The following is a 13,414-nucleotide window of genomic DNA, read 5'->3' as shown; positions in this document are numbered from 1 at the left end:
TGTTTCCAATCATGCTTGCATGAAATTCTCACTTTATACCATCTAGCTTTTTCTACCCTCACTCACTCCCCACTGAGGAAGGACTAGTCTTGTCCGAAAGCTCTGGTTCTATTTCTGGCTGTTTACTTACGTTTACTTTTTAGCTGTTGCTTATCATTTTTGTATCTCTACTGAGATCCAGTCATTGTTTCCCACAGCATTGTTGTTTTTCAGTATTTTGCCTTTAATTTATATATTTATATATATATATTCATATATTTTAGAATTATTTTTAGTTGAATAAAAAATAATTTCCAATTGTTTTGAATTTTTCTTTCAGAAATAGAATATTGCTATATTGTTATAAGAATTCAACTCGGCAGCTTCCTAATGCACCTGGCAGGCCAACAACACATTCCACCACCTATCTGCTCTATTGTCGTTGCTATCAGAATCAGAAGAATCAGATTACTTTGGGATCAAATAAAATCTTATTTGTATGTGCGCTGAAAGTTTTGATCAGCTTAAAAAATGATCAACACAATGAAATACTTACCATTATCCTTAAATAATTTCAATAAGAAAAGCTTTTAAGATAATTATAAAAATAATGATTTGCATAAATAATAGTGATTACAGTGGGCATTGTTTGGACCTCAATGTGTTTGACAAGGAACATTTAAATAAATTGCAAAAAAAAAATGTATTATTTTATTTAAGTGCACTGTGTGCATGAATTATTGTACTACATAAATTATTAGTTTTATTATTACTTGTGTACACTGTATAATATATAAAGTACTAACTTGCAGGAAATGCCATTTGATACTGATTTTGGCAATATAAACAAAATAAAAATATTTTTATTTTGCCATGTTAAAGCATAATATATCAGAAAAGTTGTTCTACAATGCCATGGAATGTTGTGATTAAGTTTACAATAAACTCAACCAGAAAACATATACAGAACTCAGATAAATTGTTGAAAACTAATGTGGGAAAAAAAACGTATCATTTCAAGAAAAACTTAATCTGTTGATATAGTCGCAACAGGTTAAAGTTTAATAATTATTAGAAAGTTTATTATAAAACAATGTTATTTATGGTATATGTTGTTATGTGAATATGGGGTTTTAATTTGTTAATGAATATTAAGAAAATAAAATGTTTTACTTAATGGCTATCTTCCACTAATCAAAGGTAAATTGTGTTATATGAAGAATTTATGTACTAAAAGTAGGATTGCACATCGGTAACTAAGAAAATTGTTCTTAACTATGATAGCTGTCACTGTGCTGAACTTTCAAATTTACATTATGTTGTTTATGTTCTGTATATATTATTTTTTCTTTGAAATGATGGCGTTCTACTAAACCATTAGAGAGGATTAACTATGCTGTGTTCAGTATGTGTATATAAAAAAGCTGTAGTCATTATTCCATGTGCATCAAATAATGACATCATTATTTTGTGCATACATTGAATAATGATGTCACTATTTTATGCATATTGAAAATAGGCTACACTGGCTATTGCACATATGGTACTCTACTGTCCTTGAATATATTGGCCTACATATTTTTAAAAACCATATAGAAGTTAATCTAATTATTATTTTAGTCAAATTACAAATATCTTGTTCTCATTTACCGTAGCCTATGCCTTTAGAAATGTACACTACCAGTAAGCAGAACCAGATGTTTATATTACAAGTACTGTACAGAATTGAAATTCTTGTTTACGTATTTCAAATGATACCAGTGAATTGCAAATGAAGCACATATTTTTTTTAGATGTGTACATATTCTAGTTGAAGACGTGGAGAAACCTCATCAAACGCATACAAGATTAATAGGACAAGTTTTGTTAAATTAACTTTGATATCATGAAATGTTGGATGTTAATTATGTCCTCAAATTAAAGTTATTACATGAATGAAACAGTATAATACAATATTACCAAATGTATGCATTTAGTGGTACAGTACTGTAATCCATACTGGAATTGGTAAATAGATAGAATAAAGATAATGTAATAGTTCTCTAATTGTAAATGTATTCTTACTGTATGTTCAAATGTTTTACTGATATTAAAGATGGAGGTAACTGTATAAGTGGCCTTGTTTTGTTCAGCATGATACTATAAATAATATATAGATATTTTATATACAGTATGGTACATCTAATGTTATAGCACATAACATCAAAGCCTTTATGTCCATAGTGCAACACTTATTGAAGCATACACATACTTGGCTTTCTCAGGGGTGTACTCCATAACAATTTTGCATTCAAACCGTACCAACTTGTGAGTGGAGAGATAAATGCTGATGACTGCCTTTCCCAGAGACAATACCTGTTTGTGCTAAATACAAATTATTATTATTACCTTGGATTTAAACCAGTAACCTTTTGATTGGAAGCCCAAAGATTTACCACTGTGTCACACTTCCCAAGGGCAGATCCAGAGAAAAATCTGGGTAGGGGGACGTGCGACATACAAAGCATAGCATAAGCGGGGAGTGGGGATGGTGGTGTTTAATTTTTTATGTTTAGAAATGCTTGAACATAGACACTGGTACATGGAATTCAAATAAAAATTTAGCTGGTCTTGGGGTACTGTGGTCTTTCTGCTCTCTTTTTTTTCATCTAGATGTGTATAAGAGACAGGCTAAGCACTGAGCAGGGACAGTGCTATTTGAAATTTCTGTTTAGGAATGCTTGACCATAGAGACTGGTACATGGAATTTAAATATAAAATTAGCTTGTCTTGGAGTACTGTACTCCCTCTTTCTCCTTTCTTTTCTTCTCTTTTTTGTTGGTGGGTGTTATACAACCCATGGCCCCCACTGGATCTGCACCTGCCTCCACATAAATAATAAGTGTCTACAAACCGTATGTTTACGTGAATAAGCGGCAAATACTATATTGATGACAACACAGAAAAAAAATTCTCTATTTGATATGATCATTTAATATTAAAGTATATAAAACTTTGTAACATCCCATCTTCACATACAAATTGCAATTCTTATAACTAATAATGATAATAATATACTTAAAAATTTTATGAATTAATAACATAATTTTAATTTTTGTCACATATAGTTGGCCTCACTTATATCCTGTGACTAATTTTTCAACATACAAGTAAAGCTTTGTCCACACTATCAAATTGTAAGTGACAAATTTGTGACAAGTTTGCGCTTCATAACCGCAAGGGAAAGGCGCAATATAAATACCCAATATCAGTATTGTCATGAGCCCATTATGGTGATGTCATATTACACCCAAATATGGGTATATCATATGTGTGGACAGATTAAGGCACCTACTATAACAGAGTAGAGAAGGGGATTGTCTCTCAAATTTAAAATCAACTGCACAGAGATGGATTCATAAAGCCCCCCTCCCCCTTTCCCAAGTAAAAATCTGGTACCGGTAACTAGGTACACATATACCGGCGAGTAGATACTTAAGCCCTCTATCCATACTGAAATTTTAATTAACAAAAATTTGACATGCCTATATAGGTTCATGGTGACAGCCCATCATGATAATATATAGGTACATCAAGACTATATATATGGGCATACAACTGTTGTTTGTAAAAACAATTGACAAAGTAATGTACTGTACCGATTGTTAGAGCACCCTCTAGGATTATAGTATACAATAACTTTTACAGTACAGTATATTTTAAAGATAGATGTCAAATTACCAAGGTGTATATAATAGGTGATTTCTTTAAAGGAAGGCATATATATATAGATGAATAATTCTTATTTGACAAACACTTTTATCGATCCCTCCAAGAAGGTATATAACGCAATGTACCAAACAAAAAAACATTTCTGGTTGTTCATAATCCATTTTGTTTTACTTTTGCAAGTACCAGATCCAGAACATCCTACATATATCCAAGCATCCTTGAAAGCTAATGTGTGTGACTGGCCTAGATTGAAATGCAAATTGGGGTGTGCATTTACAGCAGGGGAATCTTCAGGGGTGTATCTAGGCTGTCTCTTATACACATCTAGATGTGTATAAGAGACAGTCATTATTCTACAAATTATATTTTTATACTAAATGGATTGTATAAAAATATCATACATATACCCGATGCTGCAGAAGGCATGACTGAAAATAGTCTACTGACTGAGGAGTTTCTGTATTCTTTTGATTATTTATAAACCCTTAGCGAAATATATTATATATATATTAATATATATTAATATGTAGACACATAATTTGAAGACCTTAATCTCATAAACCTCATCTATATATTTTAAGGCATATTCATGGTTTAGTACTCTAGTAAACTATATTTTGTAGTATGTATACACCATTGTTGCAGATCCTAATTTTTAAACACAGGAATCCATTACATTGTTTTAAAAATAGCAGAAGTTCTGAGTGTCCCAGAACTGTGACACTCTCAGTGTTTCACTGGAGTCTCCCAAAAATTGAGATGGCCTCCTGCACTCATGTAAGCAAGCAAGATTCTCCTGGAAAATAACCCATTTCCTGCAAATTCATACTGTAATATTTGTATATTTATGCGTATCATTATGCATGGCAAAAAACATAAATTTGATTTGTTAAAAAATCTCATTCAACAAGATCTCTCAGAAATGACTTTCTTCAACTTGGAAAACCTGAAAAACTGTAAATCACTGTGGCAACAAACTTCAAAATCTGTTTTAAAGATTCTGCATTTCCATAACATTTGCAGCATTTTCTCTAAGATACTGTATATTTAAAAAAACAGATCTATTGCATTGTTAAAAAGGATTGTGTCAATCACAGTTGTACTAAAGTTCATAAAATATATTTTTTAATGTAGATTTGCAATTTTTCTTTTGGTTTTGAAATGTAATTAAAATCATACAAAATATTTACAGCATTCATCTCGCAGAAATTAAGAACAAAGAAAAAAGTATTAAAAACAAAATTATATAAAAAATAAAATAGCTAATGAAGCTAAATCATACTTATAATATTGCACATTTTCAACAAAATAACTATAGAAATTACTTGAATATTCATTAAAATGTATACAAATACAGTAAATAACTATACAGTATACTGCTTGGAAAAACAAAACAATCAAATATTATTACTGTTATTGACTTGTATTGAAGTGATCACCAATTTGTAGAGGGTCATGTTGTGTACAAAAAAATATATATTCTGTGACAACATGCTATCAATCAATTCTGCTGTAGGGCTATTTGACAAGGTTTGGGTACCTCAGCTTTTGGTGGGCTGTGTTGATGGGAGAGGGCCAGGGTTCAGCTCCTGGATATAATTTGTGGTGAAGACAAGTCAAACCAGTCATTCCTGGTAAATTGTGTTTTACTCTATTTTATTATACTAAACTAAACTATATATATCAGATATGAAATTCCTTTTAGATAAACCCTAACATGCTTACTGCTAAGCATTTTAGGTTTTATCTAAAAGGAATTTCATATCTGACACACAATTGAAAACAGATGAATTTTTTCGATAAACTATATATATTTATACATCATGCTACCCATGTTCTCACTTTCCCCATTTTTGACGTTAAAACAAGAACTTTTAACGATTTGGTGATGGTCTCTACCATGAGAAATGTTCAAAATCGTAAACTTCTCAAATACTGTTCTTTAAACAGCTATATAGTACTACAGTGTTACGTCATGATACCATGTGATGCTACTTGTTGCTATCGTTGTGACGACACGACTGTAGTAATCTATATATTTAAACTTCTGAACTTCATAATGAAATGTCAGAAATGATTAATTTTATAACTTTCATTTTACTATTTAACCCTGTATTAATATCTAAAAATGTATTCTTTGCGAGGAGTGACTTTGTAGCCCCTGCAATTTTTGAGGCTGCTTCTTGGCAATTTCTAATTAATGATTTTTATATTCACTGTGGCAATTCTTGTTTCCATTATTCTTTTCTCGATTTTTCTTATTCCTTTATTGTCTTCGTGTTTGTGCTGTCATTTTTTATATCCAGATTTCTAATTCTGTATTTATTTTGTAAGGAGCGAGCCCTTGTAGAGGTGTTCGTCACCTGTTGGCTCGTCTCCTTCGCCTTTGTATGTTTGCATTTGTGAGAAGTTTATTAAATAAATAAAATAAAAAATATAAATATTAAAATCAATATTTTTAATGCACTATCTCTAATGAGATGCACTTAGATTTGCTTCTAAAAAAAAAACTGATATTGGATAATTGGTTCCCACATCAGCAATGTCCACCATTCCATTAGGTGTACATATACTATGAACAAATTGCAACTAAATTTATGGATGCATTGAAACAAACTCTGAGGTTGCCATCTACTTCATTACTACTTAAAACATTTTGTCATATAACAACTTTCAAAATTAAAAGCAATGCCATGGTCATGAAAATTACATTACATGGTGTCCAATCAAATCAATGGGAGTGGAATAGAATCAACAGCTGGAATATATCTCACAAAAGGAATGCTTCTTACAGGGAATGCTGCTAGTAGGCAGGGCTAGAAAAAGTGTGCGACCACGCAACCCGGCAGTGGGAGGCATCATGAATGCCCTGGAGCCATTTTTTGGGGGAAAAAATTCAAAAAAATAAACTGAACCTTGGGCTATACAGTGTACAGAAAACATTTGATGCTGGAAAAATTTTATCGAGACAATTTTCATGGTTGGAGGCATAAATGTTTTGTTCCATGCCTGCCCATAGGGATACTGAATCTGATCAAACAAGAACCATAGTCTTCAAGGAATCCTCAATGTTTTGTCTTTTGTTACATCCAAACATAAGCTGTATTCGAAACAAAATATTTCTAGATGTAGCTAGAACGAATTGTCTTCAAGGAATCCACAATTTGCAATGCCTTTAGTTACATCCAAACATGAAATATAGCTACATTCGAACATAGTACTTCTAGATGTACCTCACAAGAAAAATATCCTCTTTGTACCCTCTCATCTACTTGCACATTTGTTTGTATCATGTGCATAAGCGAAAAAAAATATATTTTGTTGATACCCATAACAAATTTAATGCATGTAGATATAACTTTATAGACTAATGCAATCGCTAGGTTGTCTCAAGACACTTCAATTAAAAACAATGTAAAAATATTTCCACTCAGCCTTACAACTGCATTGAGATAGGCAACCAGAAATATCATTTTTACAAAATGATGTCATCGATATGGTATAAAAAATTATATGTTGTATATACAAGGGTAACATATCTGCTGGTACGTGATTGATGGAAGACAACGATGAGTGCTTATCTTTATGCTGGTAGCTTCATAAGCTCTGTGAAATGCTTACCAAAGCGGTTCTTTCCGTTGGCACAGGCCTCGGTCTTGCGTTACATATAGGACAAGTATTTCTCTGCTGCAGCCATGTTGATATACAACTGTGAATAGAAATGTAGACAATTTCAAAATGACTTGCTACACAGAATCAGTAATATTGTACAGTACAATACAAAATGGACACTACTTATTTAAAACCATCGCAATTTAAAGGAAATTAGTATTTAAACAATTACAAAATTTAGACAAATTTCATGGTCCACCATTATTGTTTGTAGGCTCACATTCTTTGACATGGCAACATTGTGAAAACAAGTGTGAACAAGATTTCTGAGATTTGGTAAAACAAGAAATAGGTATGTCAGATGCATCCATGTATGTGGAGGTCGGCCAAAGTTTCTTTTCATGAATTTATTAGAAAGGAAAATGTCTCTTAGTGTTATTGCATCTTGCAAATTAGTTGGTAATATGCATTGTATATTGTACAACCATTTTCTTAAGAGATGGTATGAAGTTATGGTACTTAGCCACATTCTTAAATTGTTCCTTTAATAATAACTTCCAGACTCAAATTCATGATGTAATCAGCGGTGGATCAAGAAATTCAAAATAGATGGGGCCCAGGGAGGGAAGTTCACAGATAGAAGGTCCACCCACTTAAGCACCACCATGGAAAAATTATGATTATGGGACCTTTAGATGGCCAGAAATGGCACACTTTAATATAATTTTCATTTTTTTATACATTATTAAAATAATTTTTAAAAAGTTAGTGGGGAAGGTAGGCCGGCTGCCACCCACCCCCATGAATCCGTCACTGATAATGCCTGTTGAAATGAAACATCCAGCACTTGCCAATCTGTAAATGGCTGGAATGTAAAAAAAAAAACTCACTGTAGATGGAATGTGTGGTGACAAGGTGTTTGACCCAACTTTTCACCAGGTGTAAAATCTTCTAAACAAACGGGACAACTCTGAAAAACATAGGAATCAAATAAATAAGAAATAAAGTATGATATGCATTAATAACAAAGAAAATTAAATTTTTTATCATTCTTTTTATAAATTTTTTACGGTAAGGCCTATACCTCTACAAAGATCTAGGGCTAAGTAGAGGTCTCAATAGGGGCCGAATGGTAGGGTTTAAATATTGGGAGGGCGGAATCTTTAGTAATGCAATCATTTAATTTTATTTTGACATCAACTCATTTTCAGGACCACTGAGAGAACACATGGGTCCAGGGCTGTGGGCCCTAACCATGGGTATAGGTTTAGTATTATTACTTAGTAATGATGATGATATATATGAATATACAGTAGGTCATATGTTTCTTGATTTCTGATGTAGTGAAAATTATCTTGTTCTGAATGTTGATAAAACAAATGAAATTATACTCGATAACAGGAAAGCCAAGAATGATCATGCATGTCTGATGATTAATGGTAAAGAAGTAAAATTGTTAGTGAACACAAATAATGTTATCTATGACATTACAATGCATACTGTCTGATGTTACCCACCCAGTCCATGATGCTATTACTCTCAATAAATCTGGTAGATAAATACACCCTAAAGTTAAGACCAACCAGTTTAACAATTAATTCATTCCATCAGCAGTCAGACTTTTTAATATGTAGTTTAATAGATAAGCCAGAATAATGTACAATATATTGCCTTTCCATCACAACTCAGTAATCCTTGCAATGTATTTTTTTAAAATTTAAGCAATTTCTGTTTTGCAACTTGTATGTACTTTAATTATATTTCTAAATTTTTCTACTACTATGAGTATATTTAAGGATCCATTATCTCAGAGCTGCATTTATACCATTGTGACAATAAATTTTTATCGTATCGCATCATATTGTATTGGACCACATTAATATGTTCCAGTGGGCTTGAGTGGCAGAATGCAAGTTGTCACCTGGGGGTAAATACAAAATAACAAAATATATGACTGAGAATAAGAAGATAAACAATATGAATACAAATATGAAGATGGTTATAAAATACTTACATCATTAGGTGATGTTCTTATAGAAAATTTTACCTATAAAACATGAGATAATTTTGATCAGAAAAAATATTGTTAATGAAATGTATCATAATTATAATTTTAAAGTGTACAAAATGAGCCTTTTGTATACCTTGTTTAGTAAATTTGAATTTTGAAGTTGGAAAAAATATATAAATAAATTTATGTATTTTTTTTTTATCATTTAGCAAAACAATAGTGTCAAAAGCATCTAGGTAAAAAAAATAAATATACAATTTTACTGAAGAATAAGAAATGAAAGTGTGTGAGGGAAAACAGTAATCCAATAAATTATATGCTTTTTTTGATAATCTCCAAACAGTTTAAATGCCCTTACAGTCAGGGATGTCACCACGCTGGTCGGCGGTGGACGGGCCCGTCCAGCACTCAACATTTCCGACCAGGATTTACAGGCTCCCGACCACCACTATTATTTCAAAAGTTTACAAATTGTAACAAAATAATTAGTTTACCTAAACACAATAGACAAGCTAAATTGATAGATAAAGACAAGAAGAATACAATAAATGTTTCCGTGGTTACTATAATTGTAACAAAATACTGCACTGCCCTGCTATTCAATGCTAACTGAACAGCCTAGGCCCAGTTGAGTCATAGCGAACGTCGTGGGCCGGCATGACACGGTTGCTGTACACATTCAAAGGTTAAAGTTGAAATCATGACCCTTCAAGTGTTTTATTATGAGAGCATGATTCGGGGCAGGAAGATTATTAAAAATTTACGAAACCTGATTTATGTTTTATTTCTTTACTTTGCTTTCATTTTGTATTTCACTTAGTTATAATTGATATATAATGTGTGTAAATGGACAAAAAATAAATAAATGAGTGCACATGAATCAGTGACATACACATTCATCGTGGTATCGTCAAACATGGGACATTACAGCAAACAACACGGCTGGGTACAGTCGGATCGACGCTTTGTCGCCGGGATTTGTTCATTATTATTTTTTAATGTAAAACAAAGCACGTCAACTATTGAATTTAATTAGGCCTACAGTAAGTCTCATCTTCATCTGTTTTGTTTGCCCATTCAAATTCAATAACATAACAAGTTTCTTGACATAAACAGATGCTGGTCGTGCTCTCAAACATTATCTAATACTAGGAAAAATCAATAAATTAGAGACTTGTGGCAAGTCTACCAGGGTAGCTAAAGGGACCAAAAGTCTTAGCCAGAAGCCCAGGTCTCTTCATTACACTACTGAACACAAATCATTTAATACAATTAATAATAACAACAGCAGATATGTTGTCAATTAATTTTACCTTATAAGATAACAGCAGAAAATGATGTTCAGGAATATGACAACACCCGATAACAAGAGTATGGGAACCAACTCGGCAACTTCAAGCTCAAATGACATTATGATAAAAAAGAATCAACTCATCTCAGACACTGTGGACAAAACACACATCTGTCTCTTATACACATCTAGATGTGTATAAGAGACAGCAGCTAGCCTTGGGCCTAGGCCTGCTTGACTTAGGCCTTTTGGTTTTTAAGAGCTTCCACGAATACGGCGCCCCCCCCCCCCCCCCGGAAAAACGGGGGGAGGGGGGTGGTGGTTGTCGCCCCCCCCTGGGAAAACGCGGGATGATCGCCGACCGGCACTCCAAAAAGCTGGTGACATCCCTGCTTACTACAGTGGACGATGATCAGGGGTGGCGCCAGAAGGTAGGCTGGCCCCAGCCATCGGGAAGCCATGGTAAAACCTGTCAGGGAAAATGAAACATGGTGGGGCTGAGGTGAGTGTGGACTCTGGCCCATCTGTCAAGGAACAATGGACCACCTGTCAGGGAAAAGCTGGCGGCATTATCACTGACAATGACTAAGGAATTTGGTTCCCATTGCGTTTAACTGACTAGATCAATCATAGCAAATATACATGTAAATACAATTAAGTTCAAAGTTGAAGTTGAACAAATGAGGATCATCAAACTTTACCTTTCTATATCCGCATTCCACTTGAGCTTCATGTCGCAATCTGAGACATAAAAATAACATAGAGTATTTACTAAAAATTACTACAGTAGGTCCTCTGGTATAAGCATACCCAGTGGCGGTGGCAGTGGGGGACAAAGGAGGCTTAAGCGCTCTACTGGCCAGATTTTGGCAGGCAGTTGGACCAAAAAAAAATAGGCCTAATGAAATGAAATTCATGTTTACTGAGTTGAGTTTGAAAGTATAGTAACAATTGTATTTTATCAACTTTACCCTGGAATCCCTTTCCGATCAAAAGGCAAAAAGACTTTTGCCCATGAAAATTCTGGTATATAAAATTGGGCGTAAAGTAGGGAGTGGGTTTATAGCTGAGATGGGCTTATTATAGCCCAGGGAACTACGGTATACAGATAGCAAACAATAGTATTTTACTACTTGGCTGAAATATTTTTATCTTTGAACAACACCTAATGGTATAGAATATTATAATTAATTATTATAATTAATTATCATTAATATATAAATATTATACCAAAAATATTAAAGTATGCAGCTGGAATTTCCAGTAGGAACATGAATGAAATACTTGATGGATACTCTCACCATTATGTATTCCACCCAACTACAGCATTCAAGGTAAAAATAATTTTAAAAAATAATAACATTAAAACAAATAATAACAACAATACAGTACAAGTTATATTAACTGAATAAAGTTATAATAAACAACATTTCTGGGAAACGTTATACCCAATTATGATTGGCTTCATGGTGGCCATACAACAGTGTATAAATTAATAATACAATAACGCAAACAGTGGTGTAACTAAGAGCTATGTGAGCTCTCACTGGCTAAAACCAGGAGCCTCAAACCTTAAGTGCTCCGGGATATTCATCAGCATTTTTCATTTTAATCCAAATCGGCCAAGCGAGGCCTTTTAAGGAGCCTTGCTCAGAAAAAGCAAAAAAAATAAAAAAAAAACAAAACATCAAAACATGCCCTTAAATGCTGAAGTGGGGTTTTCCCATGTCCCAACGGGCTTTCTAAGCAAACTCAGCCCCCAGGGCAGTAGACTGGATTCCAGTCTCTGAATTTTGTCTTAATCAGTGAAAAGGTTTAAAAATACATCCGTTTGGCACCAATGGCGTTCCATATTATATATTTGCATGGCGTTCCATACCATACTTTTTCTGGGTCTAATGCCCATTCAAATTCAATAACATAACAAGTTTCTTGACATAAACAGATGCTGGTCGTGCTCTCAAACATTATCTAATACTAGGAAAAATCAATAAATTAGAGACTTGTGGCAAGTCTACCAGGGTAGCTAAAGGGACCAAAAGTCTTAGCCAGAAGCCCAGGTCTCTTCATTACACTACTGAACACAAATCATTTAATACAATTAATAATAACAACAGCAGATATGTTGTCAATTAATTTTACCTTATAAGATAACAGCAGAAAATGATGTTCAGGAATATGACAACACCCGATAACAAGAGTATGGGAACCAACTCGGCAACTTCAAGCTCAAATGACATTATGATAAAAAAGAATCAACTCATCTCAGACACTGTGGACAAAACACACATAAGGTCAACATCTACATAAGAAATAAGGTGATTGTTATAATTTAATAAAATTAATAAGAGTAATGAGTATAGTAAAAGTTATAATAAATATATTTAGCATAGTTAATTTTATAAAAATTCTGTCCACACTTTAAAAATTTAAATGTAATAAATAATGTGTGATTTGCCCATATATGGGTATGAAGGTCTTATATCACACCAATGTGTGCAAATCACATATAGCTATAAATCCCAGAACAGAACTTAAACATAAATGTGCTAAGGAGCTGCAATAAGAAATCCCGCAATTTATTGATGATGATCATCCAATTCAGAGTGGCGTATGTAGGAGGAGCATGGGGTGCACACCCTCCCTCAACAAGTTTGCATCCCTAAATGCACCAACGCCCCTCTGGAAAATTTTGAAGCAAAAAAATGATGCATTGGTTAAATATCACCTCAAACCACCTTATTTTTCCAGCTAGCTCCCCCTCATTGTATGATTGAGCCCATCAACTTCATCTTCACGCCCCCCCCCCC

General features: G+C 33.4%; 1 protein-coding gene across 8 annotated transcripts in view; it reads right to left on the bottom strand.

The window, feature by feature from the left end:
* Positions 1-4,052: 4,052 nt before the first annotated feature.
* LOC117113992 (RING finger protein 24-like) overlaps positions 4,053-13,414 on the bottom strand; it is a 12,596-nt gene continuing 3,234 nt past the window's right edge. For all 8 annotated transcript variants that reach the window (XM_033257500.1, XM_033257506.1, XM_033257501.1 and 5 more), the window contains 5 exons: positions 12,747-12,876; positions 11,306-11,345; positions 9,317-9,349; positions 8,193-8,272; positions 4,053-7,399 (listed from right to left, as the gene is read on the bottom strand). In XM_033257500.1, coding sequence (XP_033113391.1) covers positions 7,288-7,399; positions 8,193-8,272; positions 9,317-9,349; positions 11,306-11,345; positions 12,747-12,844 — 363 coding nt within the window. In that variant the 5' untranslated portion in view covers positions 12,845-12,876 and the 3' untranslated portion in view covers positions 4,053-7,287. The remainder of the gene's footprint in view (positions 7,400-8,192; positions 8,273-9,316; positions 9,350-11,305; positions 11,346-12,746; positions 12,877-13,414) is intronic.

The sequence above is a fragment of the Anneissia japonica genome, unplaced genomic scaffold (genome assembly GCF_011630105.1).
Source record: "Anneissia japonica isolate Jap-2015-1 unplaced genomic scaffold, ASM1163010v1 scaffold281_len866295_cov195, whole genome shotgun sequence".
Classification (NCBI taxonomy): domain Eukaryota; kingdom Metazoa; phylum Echinodermata; class Crinoidea; order Comatulida; family Comatulidae; genus Anneissia; species Anneissia japonica.
Note: the sequence above shows the minus strand (reverse complement) of the source record. Positions and strands in the feature narration are given on the sequence as shown.